The 17,880-nt window shown below is 41.7% G+C and overlaps 2 protein-coding genes across 5 annotated transcripts in view; both read right to left on the bottom strand.

Annotated features, from left to right (window-relative positions):
* MAP7 (microtubule associated protein 7) overlaps positions 1-1,376 on the bottom strand; it is a 166,371-nt gene extending 164,995 nt beyond the window's left edge. The window contains exon 1 of the mRNA XM_033406525.2: positions 650-1,376. Coding sequence (XP_033262416.1) covers positions 650-716 — 67 coding nt within the window. The 5' untranslated portion in view covers positions 717-1,376. The remainder of the gene's footprint in view (positions 1-649) is intronic.
* Positions 1,377-6,544: 5,168 nt separating this feature from the next.
* Positions 6,545-17,880, bottom strand: part of MAP3K5 (mitogen-activated protein kinase kinase kinase 5) — a 210,953-nt gene continuing 199,617 nt past the window's right edge. For 3 of the 4 annotated variants that reach the window (XM_004263783.4, XM_049695571.1, XM_049695573.1), the window contains 5 exons: positions 15,218-15,461; positions 10,775-10,887; positions 9,663-9,775; positions 8,043-8,119; positions 6,545-7,331 (listed from right to left, as the gene is read on the bottom strand). In XM_004263783.4, the coding sequence (XP_004263831.1) occupies positions 7,271-7,331; positions 8,043-8,119; positions 9,663-9,775; positions 10,775-10,887; positions 15,218-15,461 (608 nt within the window). In that variant the 3' untranslated portion in view covers positions 6,545-7,270. Of the gene's footprint in view, positions 7,332-8,042; positions 8,120-9,662; positions 9,776-10,774; positions 10,888-15,217; positions 15,462-17,880 lie in introns of those variants that run through there. The other variant, XM_033406517.2, reaches the window with a different exon arrangement.

Here is a 17,880-nt window from a genome sequence, read left to right as displayed (position 1 = left end):
CCCTCCCCAGCACCTGCAGGCCCCCATCACCCTGCAACCAGCCCCTGCCTCGCGACCCCAGATCTCAGAACTCTCGTGAGCCGGTCGTTAACTGCGGACCCCAGGGCAGCGGGCGGGCGCTGCTCACGCGCGACCATCGCGCCGGGCTACCCCGGCACCCGGTGCGCCGGTTAAGGCCGGAGAGTTTGTGCAGAAAATGGTAATCCTGCTAGCCGTACCTGGCCGAGGATTATTCCGGCTGACGGTTTGGTTTGGGGGATACGATTTTCCCATTCAATTGAATCAGACCCAGCCCGGCAGGTGGGAGAGGAGCGGCCAGCGTATCTCCACTTCCTCCTCCCGCCCGCGCTTCCACCTGTTTGGGGTAAGTCGAGCTGGAGCGCAAGAGGGGCGGCCGGCACTGCAGCCGGGCGCCGGCGAACTTGGGCGCCGGGGCCGAGCAGCCGACGCGCGGAGGCGGAGGGCAAGCGGGCTCCGAGCCGGGGTACGCGGCCCGCCGAGCTGGCCTTCCCGGGCCGCAGCCGGGCGGGGGAGGGGAGCGCCGGCGCCCCGCGCGAGTCCCTCCCCCCACCCCCCTCCCGCCTCAGGCCGGCTCGCTCTTCCCGGCCCGAGCCCGCCGGACCACCACCTGCCCCCGCAGCTCAGTCACCTGTTTCGCTCTGCGCAGCGCCATCGCCGCCCGTGTGGCCGTCGCCGCCAGCTCTCAGGTCCGCCATGGTGCTCCGATGACGCTCCGGGAGAGCCGCTCCGCCCTCTTCCTCTGCTTGGCTCCCGCCGGCCAACCCCCCTGCCGGGCCCCCGGCCCAGACAGGTGAACGCCGTCAGGGAAGGGCGGAGGAAGGAAGGAGCGAGCGCTCGCGAGCCCGAGGCGGCCTGGGCCCGGCGCGCGGGCGCGCCCCCTCGTGGGCAGGTGCGGCGTGGCAGCCATTCCAACCCACGCGGCTGGGTTTCCGCAACCAGAGAGCGGGCGGAGCCAGGCACCTGGGCCTCGAGCTTCAGGCCCCGGCTGCCCGCACCTCGAGGTCTGGAGGCGGGTCGGCGACGCTTGGTGGCGCTATGAACTGGGACGGTCTGAGGATCAGTCAAAGTGAGGCGAGAGCGTGCGGACGCTCTATTCGTCTCTGAGCTCTGAAGCAGCCAGGTCAATGTTACTTTCGCCAGGACTGGCGTTCGTGCTGACAGCCGCCAAAGAGTATGATGCCACGTGGAAAGCCGAAGTACACGAGCTGGATTCCACACTGCGGTCCGGTCTCCATTCTGCGCTTTAGGACGCCATTGTTGATGACCTGTCTTTTCACCAGGCTTCTATATCTGATGAACCCCAGGGCATACAGCTTAATGAAACTTGTGCCCAGTGATGTGGCTTTTCTTATTCTTGATTTCCGGTTAGCAACTACCCTGTGACTCCTGTCTTGCTCCGGAAGACCAGGAAAAAAAGTTTCTTTTTTTAAAGAAACATTATTAGCTGCGGAGAAACCAATTTCTGCTCTAATAAGCAAATAAACGTTAAGCAACAAAATGCTGAGAAAAGAAAAGTAGCCTGTATAAATGGAAACATAAAGGAACAAAACTGAGGAGCGCTCAGTTCTGCCTCATTACGCAGAGATGTACTCCCACAGACTCGGTCGGCTGAACACAAACGGCAAGCTCCCAACAGTTTTAAACCCTTTCAAGGACTTCAGCAGAATCTAGTGGACACCCAAGCGTGCCTGAGAACAGTGTTGGATTTCTCGCTAGGGTGACAATTCTTACCATCCTTGCATGCACATCCTGCCACTCTGAGCCCAGCAGTGGACTGGTTTCGTTTGGTTTACTGGGTCACTGGCTGACTAGGTAGAGGTTTTGCTTAAGGGACACTTGTGCTGTGGTTTGTAGTCATGGATTTTCCCTTAGTGTCATTTCTACAGTGGACCAGGCAAACTGATCATTTAGCAATATGATCTTCCTAAATCACTTTCAAATAACTCTTATCACACTTCTAACCGATAAAAATAAAACACCAGGTGGGTGGAAGTAGTTTTAGACCTCAGCTTGGGCCCAAGCAAAGATATATTTTACGACATTGTCACCAGAGTTTAAGACACTTTTCTGTGAACATCAGAAAGACCCCCTAAGCTGAATTTTGAGAGTTGAATTCTCTGGAAGAACCTTGGGAAAAGGAGGTGATTTGTTTTCAAAAGGAGGTGTTTGTTTTCTGCTATACCATTTACTGAAGTAAACCAATGAGTTCTTTCTTTGACTCCCCACCCCCCAAAATATCGAAGACTAATTGGTGTTTTTATTTGTATGCGTGTTTGGTTTTGTGTGTGCTTATCCCTCCTCTCATTCTTTTGATAACTTATGTTTCAGTTTGTCACAAGTTACACAAAAATAAATGCAATAAGAAACGCACCAAAATTCTTCACTTGGGCCCTGTACAGACTTTGCATTCCAAACCTCACGCGGTGTCTGTAACAGGGTGGACTGTTGCGTGAATGCAGGAATGGATGACGTCTGTTAAATGTCACACACCACCACGTTGTGCTTTCTGTTGTCCTTTACTTAGAACATGGAAGCCATCTGTCCTGAGCTCTCACATCCATCTCGGAATCTCATGGAATCATCATGATCCCCTTTCCTGGGGAAGAGCTGAACTTCCTGATGCCACCTCCTCCGCTCCTGCCTCCTTTGAAACCTCATTCCTCCCTCCTCCCTACTCCTCAAGTGCCTCCATTCAAGGCGCTCTGCCCCCAACAAATACATTTAGGAGTCTTTGATTCAGAACATTTCTTCCTTTGACTTCCACCCTCCCAATCTCTTGTCATACATTTTGTTCACCAAAGGGTATACATGTGTGGACTCCAGTACCATCATCAGCGTATCATCTTTGTTTAACCAGCTGTGGTCTTTCTTACCTGTCTATAAAAACTTTCTAGGTCACAAAATCAAATAGCCTGTTGTTATTTTTAAATCCATCATTCCCTTAGACGTTCTGCAGCACTCGACCCTGATCGTCTTCCTCGTGACCTACACCACTGGCCTGGTTTTTTTCGCATTCCTCTGTGACCAGTTCTTTTGTCCTTTTGGGGACTTAAACTCCTCCTCCTTCTCGACTTGTCCCCAAACTTCCCTCCTCCCCAATCTTAGGCCATAACCTTTGTGCTCTACTCTGTTTCTCACAGTCCTCATTTACTATTATCTCCATCCAAGTGACTCCTAAATCCAGGATCAATGCTCTTGACCTCAGTCCTGACTTCCGCCCATACATTCTCAATGGTCTCCGCACATGCTAGCACGATGCCCTGCCATTCATTCAACATGTCCCAGACCAGCACCGCCCCAAACTTGCCTATTTTTGAATCCCTCTCTCACTCACATAGGCTTAACATCTATCCTTTCGCTTTCATTGTCATCACTGCCCAAATCCGTGTTTCCAAATCTTGTCAATTCATTGTTCTGATTCCACCTTCTCAATTCCTATTGCCCTAACTCCTACTAGACCCTCATTCACATCTGAAACAGTCTCTGAACTGCTCTGTTCAATTTCCGTTCCCCCTAATTTACCCAACACAACTTCACCAGGTTAATCTTCTAATACACAGCTACTTTACACACACCCACTCCCTTGCTCAAAAAAAACTGAGTCCCCGTTTCTATGTAATTAAATACTAACTTCACTTCCCTCCCTGACCACCCCCCAATCATATCCTGAGCTCTCTCCTATCCCGTTTTCCACTTCTCATCTCTATAATTTATATTTCCAGCCAAGTAAGAATTTGAATGAGTTAAAATTTTTGTGTGCTTTAATGCAATATAAAAGTTGTTCACTTTCTCTAGAACACCTTGAAAATCTCTTTCTGCCTTTGTTCTTGGAGCTCTTTGCCCAGAGCGACTTCTCCAGTCCTGACTAATTTAATAATTCCTTCCTTCCAAGGCCTCCTCAGTGAAGCCTGTTCCACCTGCCCAGGCTCCCAGCAAGCCTGTCCTCTGAACCTGTCCAGGGCCTTCTGAGCTTGCCACTTGTCCAGCCTTTAATACAGACTAGATGTGATTTGTTACTGCAAACCTGTCTCTTCAACCTGATATGAATTACATGGTGGCAGGGACTTTGTCTTCTCTTTCTCTATAGGTGTCCGTAAAGTCTGGAGCCATCAGTTATTTGATTTGTTGACAGACTGCAGATGTCCTTGATGACACACGTGCCTTACCTGCATTCTGAATTTGATGGGCTTCACGTATCTCTCTCCTGCTGCTACAGCGCCTCACACAGAGTAAGCATTCCAGTGGGTTCGCAGTGATTCCGCACTGTCACACTGTTTCATGTGACGGCTTGGGAATGAATGAAACAAAATATGCAATGACAGAATTGGGAGAGAGAGGTCAAAATGTGGTTAAAAAGAAACATTGGATCTACTTTTCCCAGCAAATTCCAGTTTTGTTTCTCTAATGAGACTGCCGCCAGCACCCATGCATAACTGTTTTGTTACAAACCATCTTTCTGGGTTCACCTCTGGACCTTCACTTCTCTGTAAAGCCTTTCTTGACCCCCTCTGGCAGTTACATGTAACTATAGCACTTACTACATGTACTGTTCTTTTATTGTCTTGATTCCACGTCTGACAGTGAGCTTCAGGGCCAAGAACTGTGTCTTCTTCAGGCACAGGATGCAGTACCCAGTACGTATTTAATAAGTACTTTGGAATGAATAATGAGGTAACACTAGCAGGCGGCATCGCAGTGTTCACTGTCTGCTAAGCACTGCACTATGCACCTCACCTGCCTTATTTTATTTAAATCTTACCACAATCCCATGTTATTTCCCCCGTTTCAAATGAGGAAACTGAGACTTGGAGAGGTTAATTAGTTTGCCCAAGGTCACCAGTAAGTGGTAGTTTTGCTCCAGGCCTGCGTACTTAGACTCTTGCTGCACTAAATGAACAATGAATAGTAACCATCTGACGGCCACCTCAGTGGAAAGGGGCTGTCCCTGTATCTCTCCAGGTGGCACTTGGAATTAGGAGGTGGGGCTTGATAGTTTTAAGTTTTCTGTAGAGCTTTGTAAAAAGACCTCTGGGCCCTACCCCAAGCCAATAACAACGGTTTCTCTGAGGTGGCAGCATCGATGTAGGTTTTAAAGCATCCAGGTCACGATAGTGTGAAGCTGGGTTGAGACTCACTGGCCTAGGTGGATGCCAAAGGCCTTTTAATGCAAACCTTTCATGAAGATTGGGCCATAATGGAATTGCCTTCTTTTGTGACTAAGACCCAGCATTCTGGAAAAGAAAAACAAAAACAAGAATTAAAAAAACCTAGTGATGGTAGTCTGGGAATGTATTATGAACCATGTAGGGAGAGTGGAATATTTGCCCATAGATATAGGGTAAGAGGAAGATCCCAAGGGGAGGTTATATCATTAAAGAGTCGGCTGAAGATGGGTAGCATGATCCTATATACGGTCTAAAAAAAGCACTTTACCATTACAGGTGGGGATATGAACTGTGGCTTAATAAAGAAGTTACCCTGTGCTTCAATATGAGTGAAATGATATATCATTTAATTTATACCTCACCTCTTTGAGATTTCCCCACAGGACACAGGAGGCAACTATCTGTCCTCAGGATTGGGATGTAAGAAAAAGATGCACCTATGTTGTTGCAAGTATCAAATGAGGACATATCGGTGAGGACTTTTCGCATACTCTAATGCAATATACAAAAATTATATTGTATGCTGATGGGACTTCCCTGGTGGCACAGCAGATAAGACTCTGTGCTCCCAATGCGGGGGGCCTGGGTTCGATCCCTGATCAGGGAACTAGATCCCACGTGCATCCCACAACTTAGAGTTTGCATGCCACAACTAAGGAGACTGTGAGCCGCAACTAAGGAGCTGGCAAGCCACAACTAAAGGAGCCCTGGAGCCGCAACTAAGGAGCCCACCTGCCACAACTACAACCTAATGCAACCAAATAAATAAATGAATATTAAAAAAAAATATATATATATATAGTATGTTGATTTTTACATAGAAGTAAAGATGCCTCCTGTTTTATCAAAGACTGTTCTGTATGGAGCAAATCATGATACAGCTCTGATATTTCTATCTTGCATAATAAACAGGTTCCTCTGTATTTAAGAAATTTGTTCATGTCATTCATCCACCTAGGAGCTTCAGACTTCATCCTATTCACATGGGCAGGCTTATAAGATATAATATGTATCCAGCTTAAAATAAAAATATTGCCCTCAAATATGAGAACTAAAATTAAGGGAATAGAAAATGCAGTGTTCTCCACTGGGATGCTATTTGCAGCCCCTTTGAGGTACACAATAGTCATCCATGGTAACTTGGGCCTCGAGAAAAAGACACTGACTTTCTTTTATTCTGTTTTTCCACGTTCTCTCTTTTACCACTCTGTAGCCCTGAGGAATAACTTGGACGTCAGTTGTTCTTTGACTACTTGAAGGGAAGACAGATTCTATTTAACATTAGAGATGAAGAAATGGTTAGAATTTTGACACAGTAATTATCTAGATTGCCAAAACAAAATACGAATTCTTTAGAATTTATCAAAACAGTATGTCGAGAGTCTTTTTACTTTTTAGAGTAAATATGACACAAGGGGTAGCTTTAGAACAAGCTAACGTTACTAGGATTCAGGCAGGTGCAACTGGTACAGTTCAGTAGTACATAAATGACTCAAACAAATGTACTCTAGACCGGAAACTTAAGTTACAAAATATAGTCAATATTACAATTAATACAGGTAAGTAAAAACCATTGCTCTCAGATTCTGCACACTTAAAAAAAAAACCATAAACTTTATACAATAATCAAAATCACGCATTTCTACTCAAATTATTAGGGCATATTACAAACACACATAAGCCTAAAAGGTTATGGTCACATTTTGGTTTTGTTCCAGTGATGCACAATCACATGAAATGTTCTATCTGTTTCGTGTGAAATAAACATTTGGCTGAAGTGCTATAGCCGCTGAATTAACAATATTTCCATGAAAATGTTCAGACTAAAATAATCCCAAACATCGCAGTGTTTAGGATTATTTTGAGAGTCCTTACAAAGAGTCCTTATGAATCATAGAAATAGAAGCAGTTAGGAAATTTCAGTGTATTTTGTCTGTTCTGTTTTTTTTAACATGAGTAAACAAATACTGGATTTAAAGTGCAGCTTCTTTCTCCTCTCCCTTCGATTCTCCCTCGCCTAGAAGATCAGGTCTGTATTCGTTTTTAGAATCTCCAAGGAAAGTTGGAAACAAATTGAGCGACAGTCAAGTCTGTTTGTCTCGAAAGTCAGTGATGGCTTTCCACAGTGTACACAGCATCCCTCCCCTGTTTAAAGACAAGAACATGGTGAAGAGATCACTTCATTTGAAACAATGCCCTTGAAATATGAAAGTGACTTCTTAGTTTTCAGTGGCTCTGATCAGAACATGAAGCTCCCAAAGTCTTATCACTCATTATGTATTCTTTTTGTATATATTTTCTCCTCATCCCTCCATGCCTTTCCTTTCCACTCCCACAGACTACCAGGGCCCAAAGTGTCATTTTAGACTTTCTGCACTTTTGAAATGTGTCTTTCTAGAGGTGGGTCAGAGTAATCATTATGCATGTGCTTGGCCTGATGGAAAAAACAAATTATTATAAGAAACTATCAGATTATAGCAGGTATTTGGATGGCAAATCAGTACCTCATCCTGCTATTTCTTTTAAGCATGATGCAATCACGAACCAAATTAGAGCACTTGTTTAAGGCAGCTTTAGAATATCTGTATGCTCTTCATCTGATGTGTTATCAAGAAAAGTCTTCCAGCTCACTCTGCATTTACTGATATAGACACATTGCTTATTCGAGCTCCCAATAACAGCCTGCTACAACTAACTCAGGTTTCTCAGAGCAGCTGAGAACTGGAGAGCTTCACCCAGGACTGTAGAGCTAGTTAGAGCTAGGTAGCGACCCAGGACGGAAGGGACCCAGGCTTCTTGATCTCAGCCCAGCGCTCTTTCCATCACGATGAGACTGAACAGAAAGAAAAGTGGTACCTTAGTCTCAGGCATTTTAAATCGTCACGTGTAACGTAGTAGAGAACATCTGCTAGTGAATAATCCTCGGCCAAAAACTGTGGAGAAAGTAAAATATGCACAAAAGTAGGATGTTTTATATACTTTCAATAAGTAGCAAACCAGCCATAATGTAAACATTGGCAAGAATGAAAAAAAAAATCTAAAAGGAAATCCACGAAAGACGTAATCTTTTGGAATTATTAGAAAAAAGGTCCCCCTATTACAAAATAATTACAAAGAAATACATCCATATGCCTTCCAGGAGCAAAACGATTACAAGCAACACAGAATTTCTGATTGGTCTTGTGATGAATAGATACGACTTGCTTGTAATTACACCTGCTGCTTATAAGATAATGTTTTTTATTCAGGGTTTACTGCTTTGTAGCTTTATTTTTCTCCAGTGGATAAAAAGTGTTGCTTCCACTTAATTTCTGATAAAAGGTACTTTCCAATACTTACTACAAAATCAGAGTCCTGAATTTAAGTGAAGCTTTTAATTCTAAATCTTTTAAGAAGGGCAGTGATTTAGTGGATCATCAATTACTACTCCTTAATTTTGATTTGAACCTCAGTTAGAGGGAAAAATATTTTGATGAACTTGATTGGATACATTATTTCCCATAGGTAAGAGAGTCCTTTAAATTTATTTAATTTGTTATGCAGATTTCTAAGGAGACCCTACATTTTTATTTAGTGGTCCAATAAATTATCAAGTCAAGAGAAATACATCTTTATTCTTAGTTGTTTAAAAAATTTAAATATAAAACTGAAATCAATGTAATATTGTACTGAGGCTCTTTCTATAAAAGAATAAAAATATAACCTCTTACTATGTATATATGTGTATACATATTATGTAATCTTAAAACATAAAGGAATGCTATTCATGCTGACTACAAAAGCTCCCCATAGGGAGCAGAGATGAATTAGGTTCTTATAGACATAATATAGTTTATATAGAAAGTGTCTGTTTCTGCCATAAGTTCACTAACTAGTCTAGTTTATTAAGTAGCAGTAAATAGCTGCTGCCCAGTGGAGTCTAAGAATGTCACAAGAGAATTAAAAAGCTAACACACAAGAGAAAGAATCAGAAACAGAAGAACTTTTTTCTTTCAGTTCTGTCTTGATTTCTCCTCCTCTTTTTTTTTCCTACTCTTTATTTTCAACTCAAAAACATAAAAATCCTTAGGAGTTCTGGACCACAGAGCTTTCACCTGCCCTGCACATTCTGCACCTCTACCCCCAAATAGTTTTCCCTTCTCATCTGCCCCCCCACCCCAGAACATCCACACAGATAGTGTATTCCTACATATTCCTTTAGACTTCAGCTCACTGGTCATCTCCAAAAACCTTCCGCAGCTTCTCCCTCCCTCTGTCTCGTAACACTTGATAACCTTTCCTTCACAGAATTGACCAGGACATAATTACACTTGTACCTATGGGATTATTTGATGATCATCTGCCTACCCTGGTCTGTGAGGGCAGGGTTGGGTCTGCATTTCTCACCAGTGTACCCCCTGTGCCTAGCACATAGTAGGCACTCAACATTATGAAACAAAGTGAAAGAATGCTTGTCCCACAGAATGTTTTCTTTACCCGACTTATAGTGTCTTCATCGGCTCCATTTTCTCTCAGCCATTCAGTAAGTTCGGAATCTTCAGTATTTGCACCAGGAGAATTCAGGTGACACGCAGGCAACCCAGGAATATCTAGAACAGCATTGGGAGGAGGGAAGGACGTTCTTAGCTTCAGCTAACAGAGGTCATCTGAGACCCTCCTGGTCAACATTTATTGATACTTTAAAAGATTTTTCTCTATCAGAGTATAATTAATAGAAACCATTGAGATTGGTAGTCTACATGATAATATAAATAAAACTCTTTAACACTGCTTACTATACTAGTAAATGGAGAGTCAGTGACAATAATTAATGATACTCCCACCTTATAGTTTCATATCAATTTTATATCTTCGTAGAATAAAATGGTACACCAAAATTGTACTGTGTGTTTTTCATGCAACAAAGATGAGCATGATTAGCAGAGCGCCATATAATTATAATAATCTCTTTTTCCACTATTTGCAATAATATGGAAGGACCATATATCTGAACAAAAAAAATATGAACTTTATTTTCCTCTAAACAGGCTAAATAAGATTGTCTAAAGATTATCTTTCATACCCAATTTCTCACAGAATAGATTTCGTCAAAGTTCCATCTGACTTTTTTAAAAAATTGAGATAAAATTGACATATAACATTGTATTAGTTTAAGGTGTATCCAACTTACGACTTTTTATTACTGTATCTTGATTCTGTTTAAGCCTTGTCAAGTTATAAGGGGGGTGGGAACACTAGAAAACACAGAATACAAATGCAAAATGACAAAAAATATTATTTTATTCTAGTAATTTCATTGTGAAATCTTAAAAAGAAATAAGGACCAAAAAATGGAGAGCCCTACTTACTTCAATAATACATAATCTTGGGAAACAGTGATTACGAATCATCTTATTTTTACTGCACTTATAAGAAATGATAGCTTGCTACAATTAAGAATTGGATTTTTTTTAAGGCAACTTCTGCTTGTAGTTGTGGTACAAGTGACAGACGCTGATTAAGCCATGACATAAAGCTACCCGTTGGCTTCCCAGCTTTTTGTGGCCGCCTGATTGAACAGTATTACTTTAAAATTTTCTGCTATTCACCTATTGGTTGGGACTTAAGCTTCAGGTGCTTAATTTCTTGGTCTTTTTCTTCAATAGCTTGATGAAGAAGTGCTTGTAGTTCTTTCTCTTTCTGAACCAATTCTTCCAGTAATCTGCGGAAGGAAATTATATTGGTTGACAGGATAACAAAGCTAGAGCAGCCATAGAGTGATCTCCTAGGCAAGGGCTTCTCAAGCTGTCATGAACACAGGCACCCCTGGGATTGTATTAAAATGCAGATTCTGATCCAGTAGCCTGGGGCTGGGGAGCGTTAGGGGGAGGGACCTCTGCGCTTCTGCATTTCTAATGAGCTCCCAGCTGATACTCATGTTGCTGGTCCACAGACCCCCAGGTTGAGCAGCGAGGCTCTAGAAGGCGTGTTTCCAGACAAGAATTTAAAACTTCCACCCCCAGTTGTCTGCCAAAATCTTCAGAGCTGTTGTTCTGTTTCTTTTTATGACCGTAAATGGCAAAAAAGTTTATATATGATATTAACAGACCTATATTTTACATGTATGGCCCCTCATCAAAAACAGTGTGTCAATATGGGTAATACAACAGGCAATGCAAAGCAGAAAGGGAGTCACTTTTTTTAAACTATGAAAATCTGAGAAGTAACTATAGGTGAGGTCACCTATAGTACCTGGCATATAATAAATCCTCAATCAATGTTAATGGTGGTTGCTTGCGTTGTTGTGGTTGTTAATTTCTCTCCTTCTAAGGGGAGCAGTGAAGTGGGTGAAAGGATAGCTGTGTTCCTGGTACATTCAGTTCCCAGTTGGCATCTGATGCATTCTCCAAAGAAACAAGGAGAAATATTATTACACATAGTTCTTACGCATGAAAGGTTCACTATACAACTGAGAGCCAAGTGGTAACCCACTCACCATTCTCAACACAGTTTTCTGGGAAAACATTCCAGGTTGTGAAGAGAGATGTTCTGATTTTTTAGAAAACCATCTTCAAGTAACTTGGATTCAGAATTATAACAATTTAAGATACATAATTATTTATAAGATCATCAAGGTACATTGTTGCATGCCCTATAGCTCTTAGCAAGCTGTATTTATTTTACTTTCTGAGTAGTGACAGATTTAACTCAGGGCCAGATTCCATTCCAAAAGTTTGTTTCTGCTTCAGCTGACATGGTCTGAAGACAGCCCAGCCCGACAGAAGGCAGCCCTGGGCCTTGTATCCTGGTTCAGCCACCCACTTCCTGTGTTAACCTTGACAAATGACTTAATGCCTCTGGGCTTCAGTTTTCTCATTTGTCAAAAGGAAAAGTAGAACTTCCTGAAAGGATTGCTGTGAGCACTAAATGAGACAGTATAGGTAAAGTGCCAAGCACAGTGCCTGGCCTTTAAGAAGGGCTGTTTTGTTCCCTGCTGCCGCCTCAGGCCCCGGAAAAGAGGCCATCCAAGGCTTAATAGGGTTTTTTTCCCTGACCCCCAGGCTCCACCCCTTTTCCACACAACAGAGACACGTGAGGCCATTAGGTGCGAGAAAGGGTCAAAGTAGAGTAGGTAGCAGAGGTGAGACAAAAGGAAAACACAATGAGAGGCAGACAGAAAGTGGTTCCAGGAAGACAGCGTGTTTAAAGACAATTGCACAACTGCAGAGTAAACAGTGTACAATTAGGTGGATTAAGCAGTAGGAACTGAAAGCAAGAGGGAAGCAGAGGATTAAGGGAGACTTTTATCTACTCTAATATGAATGATATTCAAAGAAATGGATAGCAAGCTCATTATGAATTTTTTTAAGTTGGCAACTTTTTGGTCTGGTATATATTTTTGTCTTTCTTGCTAATTTACGTGTATGCAATAGTGACAGCATATTCTTATGTTTTTCTCAAAGAACACAAGTGAAATTTTCTAGAATTTAACCCATGTTTACCTAGACTATATATTTCCTTTTTATCTTAAAAGCCAGAACGTAACATTGGAAGCAAAGCACTGACAGGCCACCTCATTTGTCCCACATCCAGCTCTCAAAATTATTTATTTTAAAGGCATATCCATCCAGTCCATCAGTTTTATTTTTACTTTGTCTTCAGTTAGTAGGGAAATCCTTTGAAACCAAGGCAAATGACTGCCTCTCTGTTCCAGAGACGTTTGCCAAGGATCAGCCATGAGATCAATTTTTTAACTCAGATGGGTGTGGGTGGGGAGCTGGGTTGACGGGTAATTCCAGAATTGCAGGAAAGGGAAATGAGTTCGATTTTAACTACCTCTGCAGTACTGTCCCGACTCCTTGTGTGAAGCAAATTATTGTCAGAACGTTTTCTGTAAGCATATACTTTAAGTAAAGCATACATTCTAAAGCTATTTTGTTATTTTCTGCCATTTAGTATTATCGATGATCCAATCATCAAGAGCTGGATAAACTTGATGTATCTTTATCAGTGATTATCCTAAATATAAGCTTAAGATTTCTAGCCCAAGGGTTTACAAGCTTTCCTAAAATCACACTAACATTTCCTCAATTTATTTTGCAATATACGTACATCTATATATGTATAGCAAGGAATATTCCACTGAAAGCTACAAGGACCAATATAGACATGACCAGCCCTTGATCAGCACTTGGACAGAAGCAGCTGCCCTTTCTTTAAATCCTAAGTGAAGTGAATGTTGTACCTGGTCTCACTTTTCTGGGGGTGATGGAGCTGTGGGAGATCCTACTAGAAAAAGAAAAAAGGAGGCCAACAACCATATAGATTTCACAGATACATGTGTAAATACACAGAGAAAAAACAAATGAGTGGGCCCTTGTAAGAACTGTTAACAACATACTAATGTAGTAAAGAAATGTGGTCAGTCTTGCGGGCAGACGTGGGAAGCAGGCCCTCAGCTAGCTTAAGACCCTCAGAAAAGAGATGTGAAGACCTGAAGAAAGCAGCCGGAGAAAGGCAGCCCTCAGGGACTACAGATGGATCGAGCATGGTGGACAGATGGCGGGGACGGGGTGTAAGTCAGGGTAACGCAAATGGACTGAGGAGAGAAGGAAAAGACTGCACTCAGGAGAGACACGTTCTAGTGACATAAGCCAGGATACGTAGACGGAAGGTTCAGGGGCCAGAGGAGCAAATGCACCAGCTCACTGGTAAATAAAGTAGCTCTACTGTCTGGACGGCATGGGCAGGGCAGGGTTGGGTGGCTGGACCCAAACAGTTATGAGTGCACTTTCCTCCTCCGAGGATCAGAGAAGGGTATGAAAAAGCAACTCCAGGACTGAGCGACAGACAGTAAACTGAAGAGAAGAGACTGAAGTCGACGGCTACTATAATGGATGGAGCATCCTAATGGGACCATTACTTGAGAAGAGCAGGAAGATTTCGATGAAGTCTTAGAAAAGGCTCCCGTTCTTTTCCACTAAGCAACAGAGATGCGAAGTAAAGAGCTGGGTTTCAGAGAACAAGACTGGGATAAGGAAGTAAGAAAGCCACTTTCCCTTTATTCAGAAAGATTTGTGTATGTAAATCATAGAAGATATGTATAGATTCACTTAATCATGCAACTAAAATTCATGTTTCTAAATACAGGATGAGGTTTGTACTACTCATACAAGCTTGGTATTCAAGCTTATCAAAAACCTGAACTTATGACTAAAAATAAAATGGTTTTATCTCCCCAGTGAACAACTTGGATTTTCAACTAAGGTTGCTAAATATTTGAACCACATTTATTGATTCACTCCAAAAAAAATAGTTTTCCCTGTCAAAACCCAAAGTCATAAAGTCAGTTGCCCACATGTCAACTGTAACCAGCACAGGAAGCTATAAATCATAAAGATTCAGACCTTGAACTGTGCCAACATCTGTGAAGGACAGGAAATATTTACTGTTCATTTAATAACCTGATCATGTGGGTTCTGTGTTATCAAATTCTCAAAGAAAAATTAAACTCCAGATATGACACAGCATATTAAAAATAAAGCAGAATCACAAATGTGGTCAACAGATCATCCTTTCAAAGTTTTAAAATGAAAAGCTTTTGAACCATTAATTTTATCTCCTCCAGAACAGAGCTCTTCCTCTCCTGAAAGAACCTGATATTCCAAATCACAGGCTCTCAAGAACAAAAACTCTCTGCCTGTCTCTCAGCTATCTGTTGGATGGTACACGCTGCTCTGAGTCTGCATCCCAGAGAGTCTATGAGGTTACAACTAAGTTACTCTGAAAATCTCAGTGCACTTGGAGATAAAGCAGTGATCAAAGAAGAGCTGCTGAAGGACTGAACTGGTAGAAGCAGAAAACGTATTTGACTAAAGAGACTAATAAATCTCTCATTTTAATGAATAAAGCATTAAATCAAGTTTATATGAATGGGATAAAGGAATAATATTTTGTATATTCTGCAGACCAATCTTTAAAGTAGACCCCAAACACATGCACTTATATAAAAGTAAGAAAAAAGAACCCACCCATGTCAGAATAGGACTTACCTATTTGTTTCTATTTTCATCCTTCCAAGCTGTACATTCAGCGATCGGTGAGCACTCTGGGAGTCGTGGGATACAGTAGAACTGAGTGTGCTCACCCCTGAGGTGGCCACAGCATCTTCAAGGACCACATGAGGTCTTCGGACAGTTTGATTTGAAGGCTGTTCTTCATGGTCATCTTCTGCATCCAAGTCTTCTTGATCGGCGGTATCACTCTCAGATGCAAGGCTAAAATGTGGCCTCAGTTCTGTTAAGCATATGATCAACAACACTGTTAATGAAATAAGAATGATTGCCTTAATTTCTTAAGACATGAATGTCATCTCCCCTGCTATCAGTAAGAGATGTATTCCCAACTGCTTTTCCAAAAGTGATGATGGATTTCTGCACATTACTTGAGATTTGTTTTTCCAGTGAATTTGCAAAATTCACAAGATGTATAAACTCAGAATGATCTAACTCAAACAGAAGAGAAACTTCCACACTGCGCATAAGCTACGTGGGAAATATGTTAAAATCAGAAAGCAATTATATAAAAACCTGTTAAGAATATAAAAATTTGTTTACACAATTAAAATTCATATTTTCAATTATATAATATCTGGCAACTATTAACTCACTTAGAAATGAGGAAATTGAGATATAGAGAGATTGTATAAACAAAAGTAAGAACACAGAATGCTTTTTGCTTGTAACATTCAAAATGTAAGGGGGGGGTGTGTACTGAAAATGCCACACAATGCTTATATTCATTCTAGAAGACTATCTACTTTTGACTATTGGGTTAATTTTTGGTGTGTGTCCTACCCTAACCTGTTGACTAACCATTGAAATCTAAAGTGTAAAAGTTACAAGTCTCCAGCTTAAAAACACTGTATGACACGAGTTCATCTGCATGTCACTTCAGAACTGGGGTGATACCTTCCCATGGGAAAAACTATTAAATTGTGATTAGGGTCTCAAAATGGCCCCCCAAAAGGAATTACGTTCATAATTTAAGTGAAATCAGGGTAGCAGAAATACTGGGTCTTGGTTCCATATGCTATGACACATGGAACTTTTTTTTTTTTGAATGAAAGATTCTTTAAATTCTATAGTCTTTTACAACTTTCAAAAGTTTCACACACATGATTTTATATAATCCCATAATAACCCTTATTTTCCCTCTACCCTCGCATTGCCCCTCCCCCCTTCCCTCTCCCCACTGGTAAACACTTGTTTGTTCTCTGTATCGGTGAGTCTGCTTCTTTTTTGTTTTATTCACCAGTTTGTTGTCTTTTTTAGATTCCACATATGAGTGACAATAATATTTGTGGAAAGTTTGTCTTTCTCTGTCTGACTTATTTCACTTAGCATAATGCCCTCCAAGTCCATCCATGTTGCTGCAAAGGGCAAATTTTCATTCTTTTGTATGGCTGAGTAGTATTATACACACACACACACACACACACACACACATCTTCTTTAGCCATTCATCTGTTGACACCTTGGCAGTTGTAAATAATGCTGCTATGAACATTGGGATACGTGTATCTTTTCAAATTACTACTTTTGTTTCTTTTGGATATATCCCCAGGAGTGGAATTACTGGGTCATATGGTAGGTCTGTTTTTAGTTTTTTGAGAAACCTCCATACTGTTCTCCACAGTGGCTGCACCCATTTACATTCCCACCAACAGTGTAGGAGGGTTCCCTTTTCTCCACCTCCTCGCCAACATTTGTTATTTGTGTTCTTTTTTAAATTTTTTAAAATTTATTTATTTTTGGCTGTGTTGGGTCTTCGTTTCTGTGCGTGGGCTTTCTCTAGTTGCGGCGAGCGGGGGCCGCTCTTCATCGCGGTGCATGGACCTCTCACTGTCATGGCCTCTCTTGTTGCGGAGCAGAAGCTCCAGACGCGCAGGCTCAGTAGTTGTGGCTCACAGGCCTAGCTGCTCCGCGGCATGTGGGATCTTCCCGGACCAGGGCTCGAACCCGTGTCCCCTGCATCGGCAGGCAGATTCTCAACCACTGTGCCACCAGGGAAGCTCATGGTAGCTCTATTTTTAATTTCTTGAGGAGCCACTATACTGTTTTCCATAGTGGCTGCAGCATTTTACAGCCTCACCAATAGTGCACAAAGGTTCTAATTTCTCCACATCCTCACCCTTTCTCTCTTAAGGTTAACCAAGCTCCACCTCTACACTGCTTTTTTTTTTTTTTGCATTATCTCCTTTCTCCTTCCAAAATTCTATTTCCTAGATCATCTATAGTAGGTGTGACTCAAAATCAGGTGTTTGAGTTTTGTAAGCCTGGCACCTGGTATAGGGGCTAAGACATATTAGTCTCTCAAAAAATGTTGGCAGAATGGAAGTTATCCTACTAGGATTATTTGCATTTATAAGGGAACAAAACAGTGAAAAAAATCTCACTTTAAAAATCATTTAAGAGAGTTCAATTCTATATTAAATTAGAGCAAGAGTAGGCCTTTTAAATTTTCTAAATTTTTTCTCATGGTCTCTAAACTGAAATTTTAAAAACAATTTAAAAGTTTTATTGTCCTGCTGAATATAATCTCACTTTGGGGGGAAGGAAAATTTCTGATATTTATTATTACATTTAAATGTTCCCTTACATTCCCCTAACTCTGTACACTTTAAATTATCATATATTATCATTTTACTTATGTG

This window comes from Orcinus orca, chromosome 12 (genome assembly GCF_937001465.1).
Source record: "Orcinus orca chromosome 12, mOrcOrc1.1, whole genome shotgun sequence".
In the NCBI taxonomy this organism is placed as follows: domain Eukaryota; kingdom Metazoa; phylum Chordata; class Mammalia; order Artiodactyla; family Delphinidae; genus Orcinus; species Orcinus orca.
The sequence above is the reverse complement of the archived record's forward strand: the minus strand, read 5'-3'. Positions and strand labels throughout refer to the sequence as shown.